This window comes from Schistocerca piceifrons, chromosome 3 (assembly GCF_021461385.2).
Source record: "Schistocerca piceifrons isolate TAMUIC-IGC-003096 chromosome 3, iqSchPice1.1, whole genome shotgun sequence".
NCBI classification, from domain to species: Eukaryota; Metazoa; Arthropoda; class Insecta; order Orthoptera; family Acrididae; genus Schistocerca; species Schistocerca piceifrons.
The window spans coordinates 112,198,857-112,212,506 of NC_060140.1; the positions used below are offsets into that span (position 1 = coordinate 112,198,857).

General features: G+C 38.4%; 1 protein-coding gene across 1 annotated transcript in view; it reads right to left on the reverse strand.

The window, feature by feature from the left end:
- Window positions 1-8,977: 8,977 nt before the first annotated feature.
- LOC124787604 (serine/threonine-protein kinase SMG1) overlaps window positions 8,978-13,650 on the reverse strand; it is a 393,945-nt gene continuing 389,272 nt past the window's right edge. The window contains exon 54 of the mRNA XM_047254356.1: window positions 8,978-11,267. Coding sequence (XP_047110312.1) covers window positions 11,190-11,267 — 78 coding nt within the window. The 3' untranslated portion in view covers window positions 8,978-11,189. The remainder of the gene's footprint in view (window positions 11,268-13,650) is intronic.

A 13,650-nucleotide genomic window follows, 5' to 3' on the forward strand; every position in this document is an offset into this window, starting at 1 on the left:
CATGTGACTGTAATGCGAGGTGGCTACCATAAGCATGTAAACATTGTACATGTGTGGTCTCTTACAGCTGTTTGAAAGTTATACAAATTTTTCATCTAAATAAATTATAAATTATGGAACATAATCAAGGCATGGCAAAAGACAATCTGACCATTTTAGGAAGCAGGTACGACGTGAAGACCAGTGGAAACAAAATATGGCAAAATTGAAGAGGTGTGTATTATTTTTGTCTTTGCATCATGCAGTAAATGGTGGAAATCTGAACATTAGGATAACAGTCCACGGTGTTAAGAAAAAATGTATACCCTATTAATTGTATTTGTGTGAAAGTAATAAATGTGTGTGTTGACTATTATTAATGACATGACCTAACATTGATCTATGAATAACTTTTTGTTTATATGTGTGATTTCAGATATTCGTCAAAAGGATTTCCTGAGTATCCAAAATGTGGTCATTGAGTCGGATGGGACTGTGCTAGCCTGACAATGACAGATATTAAGTCTTTTCATACCAGCTATTATGCAAAGTGTGATAAAATTTACCAAGATAATTTCCTTCTGAAATACGTGAGTATCAAGACACCTTCGAGATCTCGTTGTAGGGGAGAAAGACAAATCAACAGAGAACAGACAATCTCTTATTTCGTACGAAAAAAAGTACCTGGTGGGTCAGTGAAAGTGATAGTGAAAGTATGTTGTGAAACATTTTTGAACATTCTTGGTGTTTCAAAAGCAAGAGTGCAAAACATCGCACACCATCACCTCAAGACTGGAGGTATTGCTAAGGAGAGAAGGGGAGGTGATCGCCAGAAGATGAAGAATGAGCCCAAATGACAGGAAGTAATTGCTCATATAAAAAATGGAAATGTCGTGTGGCTAGGGCCTCCCGTCGGGTAGACCGTTCGCCTGGTGCAGGTCTTTCGATTTGACGCCACTTCGGCGACCTGCGCGTCGATGGGGATGAAATGATGATGATTAGGACAACACAACACCCAGTCCCTGAGCAGAGAAAATCTCCGACCCAGCCGGGAATCGAACCCGGGCCCTTAGGATTGACAGTCTGTCACGCTGACCACTCAGCTACCGGGGCGGACTATTGCTCGTATAAAAAGGTATGTTCCAACAGTCACATTACTGCAGGGAGAAAAGCAGTCGCGTGTATTTACCTGCGACTCTCAACATTAGAAAGATGTGGTGACATTACAATTCCGTGGTTACTCCTGAAAAGCGAGTCACGCAGAATTTTTTTAGGAACACATTTAATACAAATTTTAACATTGGATTTGGGTCTCCAAAAACAGATGTTTGTTTCATGTGCCTCAGACTTTTGGAGCAGTTCAAAACTGAAAAGTGTGACTTTAAGAAAGCTCAACTTATGGGTCGAAAGAGACTTCATAACCTTAAAGCAAACAGTTTCTATTCACTGCTGAAGGAAAAGCAATACAACCTTCTGGCAATGTCCTTTGACTGCCAAAAGAATTTACCCTTGCCAAAAATACCTGACCAGAGTGTCTATTACAGTACGCAATTATACCTATACAATTTTGCCATTGTAGTAGGTTCCTCTAAATCAAAGTTAACCACTAATAATGTCTTCATGTACACTTGGCTTGAACATGAAAGTAAGAAGGGGTCAAATGAAATATGTTCAGCTCTTTACCACCATTTGTGCCATGCAAACATGAGCAACGTACAAACTTTGAGATTAATTGCCGATGGATGCCCTGGGCAAAATAAGAACACAATAGTTGTCTCAATGCTGTGTCACTGGATGTACAAACATGCACCAGGAGTAAACAAAATATAAGTTATTTATCCCGTAACTGGACATTCATTCATGCCTCCTGATAGAGTTTTTGGGCTCATCGAAAGCAACTGCGGGAACGAGAAGTGATAGTTCAGCCAACAGAGTAGCATACCATCTTGGAACAGTATGGGACCCTTCACACTCTAGGAAGAGACTGGAAGGTCGTTGACTGGAAAGGAGCCATTCAAAACATCACTAAACCTGCAGCATCATTCCCCTTCCAGATAACGAAAGTAAAATGAGTGATCATCATCTGTGATTCTCAGAATGCTATAAAATTCCAAGGGGAGCCTAATTATAATTCTGGAATCAACCTACCAGTGTCCGTATGCAAACGTGGGAAACACTTAGGACACACAAACTAGAGCTGCATTATGAGCACGGTTGTTCCTATTAATGAAAAGAAACTGGAGGATGTTTCAAAACTCCTGGAGAAACACTATGGTGAGTCCTGGAAGGAACGTGAATCCCTGTCGTGGTATATGACATTACTAGGCTCCAGCGGGTCAGGGGCATCAGTTGAATCAGAATGCCTAGCAGGAGAAGACGAAGACATTGTTCCAAATATGATGTGTTAAGTGGATTGCAGTTTGTCAGTTATTACACCATGTACCTTCAGAAATATTAAATGAAATTAAAACTGGATACACAGTTTTATGTTCACCCCATATCCTCTCCTCATGTACAACTAGTCATGTTCAAAACTGTCCATGTCCATTTCAGTTGCATGCAAATGTGGCCATCTGCGAAGTCAGATGCAAAACTGTCCAAGTCCATTTTTATTTTGCTTATATCTTACATGCATTGAGTTCCTGACTTTTTTTTTTCCCCCTCTCCAATAGCCCAAATGGTTTTGTACTAATCCATACTTAAGTATACAATATAGTGTAGGGCAGTGTGTGTTTACCCAGTGAAAACAGTTTTTCCACTTTTTCTCACCAGTTATGGAGGGCATGGACAGTTTTGCATCTAGGCGACTCATGTATAGACAAGGACAAAGCTGCTTGTTTTATATTTTTATTTTTCTGGAAAAATAATATACATAAGGCAAGCAAACTTGTCCTTGTCTCAGTGGCGGTTCATGGAGTTTTTTTTTCTAGTGGGTTCACTGGAAGATTGACTAGAAAGTTCTAAGCAACTAACATAAAAAGGCTAAAAATAAGTAACAAAATAATTGCTGTATGGAAATACACTTATCTTATGGTGGATGTCTGTATGAAAAATCCATTCTCCTCTCCTTATGAACAGGTAACCTGTCAGTGATGCATTCATTGGAGTCTATGATGCCACATACAATGGAGAGCGCCGCTAGTGTTATTAGCTGCTCTCGACTTACTTCACAGAACAGTTTTTATTCTCTTCATGGAAGAGGAGGATAGCTCCACCTTGGACACTGTCATCTGACTGGTAACAATCACTTTCATTTTCAGTTTCACTAAAAGGTTCTCGCAAATTATTTTTGAATAGGGATTGCAGAAATGGAACATCACCTGTGAGAGTTCTAAACTCTGTTTGTTCCATCTGAAGCTCCATTCTCAGTTTATTGCACGCAAGGAATTTCACAAGACCTCTGCAGCAACACTGTGTACGAATCAAACTTTTCAGAATTACGTACATTTGCAGCAATGAGGTGCCCTGTGAAAAAGTGTTTGGAACTTTTTTCCCCCCCTTCTCTGTCTCTCCGCAGTATACAGCAAGTATCTGTATGTTAGAATCATACTGATGATGACCACCTTGGATATCCTGTACAGCTCTTTTGAAAGGTTCTACACTTTGTTGTACAGTCAGTGGGGTCAACTGCTAGTTTTTGTAATTGACTGTACAATATGTCAAAAAGTGGCGTAATACAGTTGAATACTGATATGCTGGGTGCCCTAATTTCAGGTGAAGCCCTCTTGTTTGAGTAATTATATTTTTCTGAGATGAAACCTCCATTTCCTCTCAGGAGTCTACAACTTGCACAGGTCTCGATTTAAAACTTCATCTCACATTGGAAACAGAAAAAAAGAGACTTCCTTGCTCACTATGCCTGTCAGCACTGATGTTCATTAAAAAGGACTATGGACAAAATACGAGGGCCGTTCAGAAAGTAACCTCCGGTTGATTTAAAGAAATACACCAAGTTAAATAAAAATATTTTAATATATACATCTTACAACTACATCTTTGCACTATTTTTCTACATAGTCTCCATAGCGATTGAGGCACTTATCGTATCTCTTCACAAGCTTTGAAATTCCTTCTGCATAAAAATCACCCGCTTGTGCCTGGAGCCAGCCTGTGACCGCATCTTTGAGTTCTTCGTCGTCATCAAACCGCTGTGACCCGAGCCATTTCTTCAAATGCATGAAGAGGTGATAATCACTTGGCGCCAGGTCTGGGCTGTAAGGTGGATGGTTGATAACGTCCCACTTGAAGGACTCAAGAAGGGCCGTTGTTCTGCGAGCAGAGTGAGGACGGGCGTTATCGTGCAAAAAAACGATACCGGAAGTCAGCATACCACGGCGTTTGTTCTGTATAGCCCGTCGTAACTTTTTTTATTGTTTCACAGTACACGTCTTGATTAATGGTCGTACCACGTTCCATGAATTCAACCAACCAACAACACCCCTTTGGCATCCCAAAACACTGTTGCCATCAGTTTTCTGGCAGAAAAATCTAGCGAGGCTTTTCTTGGTTTGGTAGGCGAATTTGAATGTGCCCACATCTTTGATTGTTCTTTTGTCTCAGGGTTCACGTACTTAATCCAGGTTTCGTCACCGGTCACGATTCTGTTTAACAATGGTTCTCCTTCGTCCTCATAACGTGACAGAAAGTCTAATGCAGAGGCCATGGCCATTCTTTGAGTTTTGTGGTGGTCGGTAAGAATTTTGGGCACCCATCGTGCACAGAACTTACGGTAACCCAATCTTGCTGTCACTATCTCGTACAAGAGTGTCTTGGAAACCTGTGGAAAACCAGTAGACAACTCCGACATTGAGAAACGTCGATTTTCACGAACTTTTGCATCAACTGTCTGAACGAGTTCGTCAGTCACCAATGATGGTCTACCACTCCTCTCTTCATCATGAACGTTTTCTCGTCCACTTTTAAATAAACGTACCCATTCACGGACAACTCCTTCACTCATAACTCTTGGTCCGTACACGGCACAAAGCTCACGATGAATAGCTGCTGCAGAATATCCTTTGGCTGTAAAAAACCTTATGACAGCACGCACTTCACATTTGGCGGGGTTTTCTATTGCAGCACACATTTCAAACTGCCACAAAAACTAAACTAGCGCAGGTACGACGTTCACTCGACCACGGCTTGATGCCGACTGACCTGTTGAGTGAGTGAACGCACAGATGGCGTCGCTACTCCCCCCACAACCCGCACTGTGACCAATCGGAGGTTACTTTCTGAACCGCCCTCGTAGAAATCTCACTAAGGCCAACAAAATAAAATTCTAAACATCCATATTCTGATTTGCTGTCTGGGCTAACATCAGATTCAACTTATGGGCGTATCAGTGACAAAATAGTCATGTTTAAAATGACTGAGAAGAGACTGTAAACTTTAACAACCACAGCTGCACCATCACAGCTCTGAGAATTAAGTGTATATATATTAGTTATCCAGAGTATCCAGCAAACTTTAAACGATTCTGCTAATGTTTTTGCGTCATGTTGATGAGGAGTGATGAAAGTACGAAACCTTTTTACAGATTTACTTTCATACAAAATGAATCTGATAACCACAACAAATTGTAAAATTGTTGAAATATCAGTTATCACAGATAACTGACACAAAATCAGCTGCAGCAATTCCCTTTCTTATTCGTTAACAATAAACCGCTAAGCATACAAGAAAGTTAATCATTTTGAATAGGTGCCTTTGAAAACAGTAGCCTTCAAAAGTTGAACGCTAAGTGCAGCTTCAAGTTCAGCAGTGAAATTTATAAGACAGCAGTGGAAGATTCGTGTGTTTGATGGGTCACTGCATTCACAACATTAATGAAGTGAGAGCTCAAAGGCGCCAAAATATTCAACATAATATACAGTTTTAGAGAATACTTAATGATTTTTGTGAATCTGATGATTGTGACTCAATTGACTGCCTAAGCACTGCCCAGTTCTTGTCAAATATTGTGTTTCCCTAAAATATTGTGATATCGCTGTGCAGTCATACTTAATTTAGACCACCCATGTTTGTTTATGTTCTATGATAAATGACTGAGATCGCAAATGCCAAATGCCTCTTCATCCTCCATGAATCCAGTTCCTTCCTTACTCCGTTAACAGTCCTCAACACCTCACTGCAGCTCGTTATTGTGCCTCTACTTGAAGAATTTCAGCACTTATTCACCAACACCTCCAGCCAATTGCCCAAAATCTAGCTTCCCACATCAAAGATACCAGCCATTTTCTTTAGACTCTTCAGACATTCCACCTCCCCAACCCTTTACCTCTTGATCCCTACTCACCATGGTTGATGCCACTTGCCTATAAGCCACCACCACTCGTGCACATGATCTTGCCTCATTCCTCATACACCGTACTAACTTTCTTCTAAGATACATCTACTTCTCCTTTATAGGGAAAGCACACTAGCACATCCTCAGCACAGTCATGGACACCCACATGGCAGTCTCCTATGCCAACCTGTCTATGGGTCACCTAGAGGAAACCTTCCTAACCTCTGAAACCCCTCATCTGGTTCAGGTTCACTGAGAAAAATCATCATCTGGCCTCATGCCAGGACATTCTATCCTCATTCCTTCACAACCTCATCCCCTTCTCTCCCATTCACTTCATTTGGTCCTCCTCAACCCAGCATGTCACCTTCCTGGATGTTGACCACCCCCTCTCTAATGGCTCCATCCATACCTCTGTCCAAATTAAACTCACCAAACCATCAACAGTATCTGCATTTCGATAGCTGTCGTCCAAAACACACACACACACACACACGACACCTCCCATACAGCCTGGCCACCCAGGGGCGATGTATCTGCAGTGATAAGAACTGCCCTTCCCAGTATGCTGAAGGTCTCACAAAAAGTCCTCACAGACGAGCACTACCCCCCATACCTAATTTGCGAGCGATTTCTTGTGTCATATAGAAGTGGTCCCCCAATCACTGAATACCACCCCGAACTGGTACAACTGAACCATATCCCTCGTCATGGCTTTGGTTATATATCATCATGCTCAAAAAATTAGGGACATCCTACCCAAGATTGTTCCCACACCTCACAAAGTGGTGTTCTGTCACCCAGCCAACCTCACCAACATCTTAGTCCATCCCTATGCCACTCCCAATCCCAACACCTTGTCACAGGGATCATATCCCTGTGGAAGACCCAAGTGCAAAATCTGGCAAATCCACTCACCCAGCACTTCCTATTGAAGTTCTGTCACACGCTTATCCTACATCATCAGAGGCTGGGCCACCTGTGAAATTAATCATGTCATATACTAGCTCTGCTGCAAGCATTGCACAGTTTATTTTATATTGGTGTGATTACCAGCCAGCTGTCCACTGTGATGAATGGCCACTGCCAACCTGTGGCCAACAGCAAAGTGGATCACCCTGTAGCACAAAATGCAGCTGAACATAACATGGTTTAATTCAATGGCTGCTTTACAACTCTAACCATTTGGATCCTCTCCTCTGCCACCAGCTTTTCTGGACTGAGGAAATGGGAGCTATCTTTACGACACATTCTTTACTCCTAAAATTATCCCTGCCGCAACCTACAATAACCTACTGTCGTCACATCCTGCACACAAAGCTACTGTCTTTTTCCACTCATTGTGGTCGCCCCTCCCCCCAGCCTCCTGAAGTTGCGCCTGGCAGCCTTGCTTGTCACCTTATAGTCTCTGCATGCTCTGCCAGATAATGTTCTTTTCTCCCCCCACCTGTACTCTGCTATACCTCCCCCTTCCCTTCCCCCACTCTAGATTGCTGCTTTTGTTCAATGCAACAGTTGCAGTCTGGCCAGAGTGCCCGGAGACAGCAGTCACGTACATGAGGTGTGCCTGCTTGTGTGAATGTGTGTGCTTTCCTTTCTTTTTGTGAAGAAAGCTTTCATCAAAAGCTTAGTGTGTAATTGTCTTTTCATTGTATCTGCCTGCAGCTCAACATGTCAGCTTTACGATGAGTAGCAATCTATCCTATTTATAATTGTTGACATATCAAATTAACCAATAAAAGAGTGTGTGTGTGTGTAATTACACTTTAACTAGCATTTTCTTTAAATACATAGCCAGGAACATCACAAATGCAACCAATTTGCTAAAAAGAGAAATTTTCTCCTATATTTCAGTTGATGATTTAATTCTAGTAGGCCACTCTTCGCAGCCCCGGGAAGCAAGAAGTTTGTTTTATTTTGTAGCTTGTTATATACTATCATTTCTTTAAGCACTCTAGCCTTCTCTGTCAAGATTTTGTTACTTTACTGTGTGTTTTCTGATTATTTTACTATATTATGTATTTTCTGAGAAGCTTCAAATAACACAGTGGATGCTAATGACTATGGTATCTTATATATCTAGTCTAAACAACAACAAATTCAACATTGTCACAAATTTTCTTAGCAGAAGGAAGGAAGAGTAAGGTTTATGTTATGTTGACGATATGGTCATTAGAAATGGCAAACAAACAGCATTCTTTTCAAAGGAATAGCCACAACTTAGGCGTTAAATGATAATACAAACCCACTTTCTGAGCAGAATTTTGAAGAAAATTAGATTTAAAATCCACAAAAAAATACAAGCAATTAACAGATCACTAGCATTTATGTATTGCAAATATTTTTTTGCAATGTTACAGTTTATTACAGTTCATGGACTGTCTTAAAGTACAAGAGTCACATGAGTTACTAAGCCTTGCAAAGTAAAATTTTACTGAAAGCAAGAAGCGCTAATTAATTTTATTCTAAGGGTTCTAAAAATATGACTTTAAAGTTTTAAGGATTAAGAGATAATGTTTATGCTCATCAAGTGTACGAAGTCTCGCCTCATGGCACACACATGAATGTATGCTGTCAGAATTCTTGTGGTGGCTATACCAAGGAAATACAATTTCTCCTTAAATTTTGAAGTGTTCACAATAATTTTCACTTCCGAACTTGGAATGGGAAAATGGGCTTAAATAAGAGTTAAATAAATACACAAATACATTTTTGTGATGATTATTTTATTAGAGTGGAGAATAAGAATTAACAGTATATATTCAAGCATCATTACCAATATTATTCTGTACATCATACAACCTGATGGACCAACACTGCTGGCATACCATACCCATTTCACTGGAAGTTTGTTTACCTCCCACAACATATACACACATAACTAACCAATTTAATCTGCTTGCAATACTTCTTGGCAAAAAGATAAACAAAAAGATAAATTGCAGTACAACTAGAAAAATGAAAGTTTTATTTGTGGATGGGGAAAGATAAAGAACAAGGGAAATATGAATCTTGTATAATTGAAGCTTTTAAGTGGCACTTGCCCTTAATTTTGAATTCATTCCTGGTGAGACCAAAATATTGGAACCTAACATTGCTGAATGGAAATAGGGAAAATTATAATGTTTTAGCACAAAATATTTTAAAACGGGTTGTGACAAGCATTTCATATGTGTAAATTTGTTGAGCTTACAGATATGCCCAACAGAAATCTGAATGTATACTTCTATAGAGCAACACATGAATGAATTTTCATCGTTCTTTATGTGTTATTTCAGATTTTGATCTTACTATACTGATAGCATGTAACAATTTATATATAAACCAATTTTTAAAAGTGTTATGATTTTTAATAATCCATACAACCTGAAGTTCTTCAAAGGTTTACTGCTTGAAGAGATGAAATGTTTAATTATTCTGTACAAAGCAAAAAAAACATAGTTATGCAACTTTGAGTCAGTGACTGCTGGTGTAATTTTGTTCAAAAACATTAGTAATGATCCACTATACAATAAAGTTCACAGTACACAATTAACGAGTAAGAAAAAAAATCATATTCAGTTGCAGAACTAACTTCATTAAAATATATCATTTTGTTCGACTTAAAATTGTGAAGAACGTTCAATGGTAATCAGCAACATATAAAAGTGAAAAATAAAATTGATTACCACTGTCAGAATAAACTATTTTCTGAATAGATGTTACACTTTCACAGTCAAATAATAAACTTAACACTGGATGTACAAAGAAATACACAAGTCATGGTTGGTTACCTTTTATTTGTCTGATATACTTGCAAAAGACAATTTTCTCCCATGCTAAGACTTGTGTTTTGTACCACAAAGAATGCAACATGCAAGCATGTGGTACATATTGAGCAGCTCTCAATTACAACAACTGATACACGTCTGGCCCGCCACCAAAAACTTCTTATTAATTTTCCTAATGTTCTCATAAAACATCCACAATGTTTCCTATTATATGTTAAAACAAAACTGAATCATAACTTGAGAAAGTAATGCTGCTTATTACTCAAGTTATTAATTACTCATAAGTCTGCGATGAAATACGAAACTGAAAAACAGGTGTGCCAGGTTCGTGTAGTTGTTGCTGCTGAAGTGTGTGTACTGCTGCTTATAATGTATGAAACTTCAAATTTTTTAGGCTTCACTGCCAGAAGTTTCTCATGAAGCCCCTCCCTCCTATCCTACTGAGTTTTCGAACCCAGCCTCTTACATATAATGCGTGTTGTTACTTATCTTACTCAAAACCCACATTACAATTTAAGCTGTTTTACTGTGACATGGAAAACAAGTAACTATTAGAGACATGTTCCCATGAATCACTATTAATAAAAAGGAAGCAATGTGATGTAAATACTAAAACAAATTGATTTATATGACAGGAGATATGATTTTGAACTATTCAAGTAACAATTCTGTTTTCACAATCCTAAAGCATATAAAACCGTAATCCCGAATACTCTGTAAGAGAGAAATAAAATACCTTCTTTATGAACAATTAGAAACATTACAAAATAAGTTTAAGATTTTAATTCTTTTTTCCGAAAGGATCAATAATGATTATGTTGAAAGCTACTTCATGTAATACATCGGAAAATTTCATTAAAACACATTACATTACCTCCCTTGAATTGCGAGCGTTCACGCAAGCCAGAGTACTGATAAAATGACAGCCATGTCACAATTTACTGTGAAATGAGTAAGTTACAGCAGCTGATAAGGAGGGAGGGAGAAAGTAACTGTTGCTTTTATTTTTAAAGTTGAGACCGTAGTCTTATGGAAAGCAACTTTGCCTTCGAGTGCCCCCCCCTCCACGGTATCTTCCCGCCAGCTGGGGGGCGACGTGCGGAAGATTACATCTTCCAGTGGACTGAACCTGCCCATTCCCTTGTATTTCTTCAAACCCAAGGTGTCCAGCCCTCGTATAGCAGAGCCAAGTTCTTAAGGCACATTGCTTCTCGAATTACATAATCAACCTGAAACAAGGTGATATTTTGTAAACACAAAAGTTAAATAACAGTTTAATTACAGAAGCTACAATAAAATCATTAGTGTCAGAAAGGAACAAAAGCCTACATCAGTAAACTCAGGTGGTAAACAACATAGGTTTTCCCAAGCTAAGCCAATTTCTAAACTATAAAATAGATTATTTTGATCTTTATTATGAAAAGGATAGAGTGCTATTCACCATATTGCAGAGATGTTGAGTCACAGACAGGCACACAACAAAAAGACTGTCAAACAGTTAAGCTTTGGTCAGAAGGCCTTTTCTCACTCACTCACACAGTGTTCATAAGAATGTCATTACTCCTTCCTGTATTTTTCCATTTTTTGATAATTTTTTTTTTTGTTTCATAAAAGAAAACCTTAGATTTCTGTGTTATTCAAATTCAAAAATTTCCTTGAATTTTTTGCCACATGTGAGAGCAAGTTTTATTTTCCTTGATTTCATGCCCATAAATGAACTATTTCGACTTATAAGTCATTATATGTAGTTCAGATGGAATTGAAATCGATATAAAAACGAAATTGATAGTTTTTTCCCCATTGTTCAAGAAATAATGTTCAATCATAATGCTTTGTAACACTATTACTACATATAAATTTAGGATGCTTTATTATGAACTTCATTTACACAGAAATATGCAATCTACATTATTTTATGATTCAGGCATCTGTATTCTGGATCACATGTAACTATTTCAAAATACTGTGTGATTCTTAGTAATAACTAATCATTTGTGAATATGAAATGAATTTGCTTCTTGTTATAATATCAAATGAAGTGAAGATAAATTGCCCTACAGTAGAAGAAGTTACATTTACACCAATAACAGAACCACTTTTTTGTATTTTTTTATGCTATGTACACTTTAGCATATTCTAGAACCAAAATCATGGAGTAAGCACTCAGAGACCAGAATAGGCAAACAAAGCCACAAAAGATACCTTTGTAAAAGTAACATATTAGGTGCTGTGCTTTGTGTGTATACGGGTGTGGCTAAACCATCAGCTTGATGATACCAAAACAGTGAAAATGAAACAATAGCTTTGGAACCATCTGTAAGGTATATACTCTTGTCCTTGAAAATGTTATCATTACAGCTGTCCATCAGCATTCTGTGCAATGCTATCTCATTTTAAGTATATGAGAAACTTCACAAAAACACTTTGAACTGGTGTCACATGAATGTAATTTCAATAGATGCTGACAACAATTGAGTTTCAAACTAGAGTGTAGTTTGAAACTAGATACTCTTCATACTATGATCATTGTTAACTTGGAACAGGACACTGTGAGAGTGTTACCTTGCACTGAAACAAATGACCTGGATTTGAAGTCTGATCTACAAAAATAAATGTTCAAATGTGGATGCTTCGCTTACACGAATCCACAATAGACTGTTTCCGAAGCAGAATTTCAGAGTCACTTATAGCAAAAATAACTGAACATTTATTTCTGTCAACAAAACAGTTCAACTATTTCCAGATTCTCTCAGAATTCCATGAGTCCTTCAGAATCCTTGGCATTTAGCTCACTTTTCCAAATTGATTTTCCCAGGTTATTTCCGATTTTCCAGACAAGTTGCCACCCACTTGCAAATCACAGTAATTTAAGTAGTAATTTGATAGTAGTAAGCAGAACATTGCACAACTTGCATAGTAATTTAGTGTGTGACTTTGTTTAAATTACAAGCAAAGAAACTAACCAGTTGATTGTATACAAGTATGTCTACTGATGTGATGACCTGCAGTGGGGATATAAAAATGAAGCTGAAATAGTAAGCACATGAGACTATTTTATGACCACCAGCAAGTGAATGGCTGTGGTTGTAATGATTAAGCAGAGATATTTCTGTATATGCATTGTATAGGGGCATGTTAATCAAACACATTGAAAAAACACCACTGGATTTGATTTAGACCAGATGTTTACAGTATGGCATATGTCAAAATGATAATTTCCCAATCTGTAATCAGAGCTGTTCACATAAAAAATGTACACTGTTTCACTATGATGCACAGAAATATATTTAAGGACACCACACTGGCTGCCTGCTACAACAGAAACTGAAAATAGTGGCCTTAGCACATTTAACCCCCACCACCCCCCTGGGGATATTGACAGGTTTCAGATAGATTATATAATGGTAAGACAGAGATTTAGGAACCAGGTTCTAAATTGTAAGACATTTCCTGGGGCAGATGTGGACTCTGACCACAATCTATTGGTTATGAACTGTTGATTAAAACTGAAGAAATTGCAAAAAGGTGGGAATTTAAGGAGATGGGACCTGGATAAACTGAAAGAAGCAGAGGTTGTACACAGTTTCAGGGAGAGCATAAGGGAACAATTGA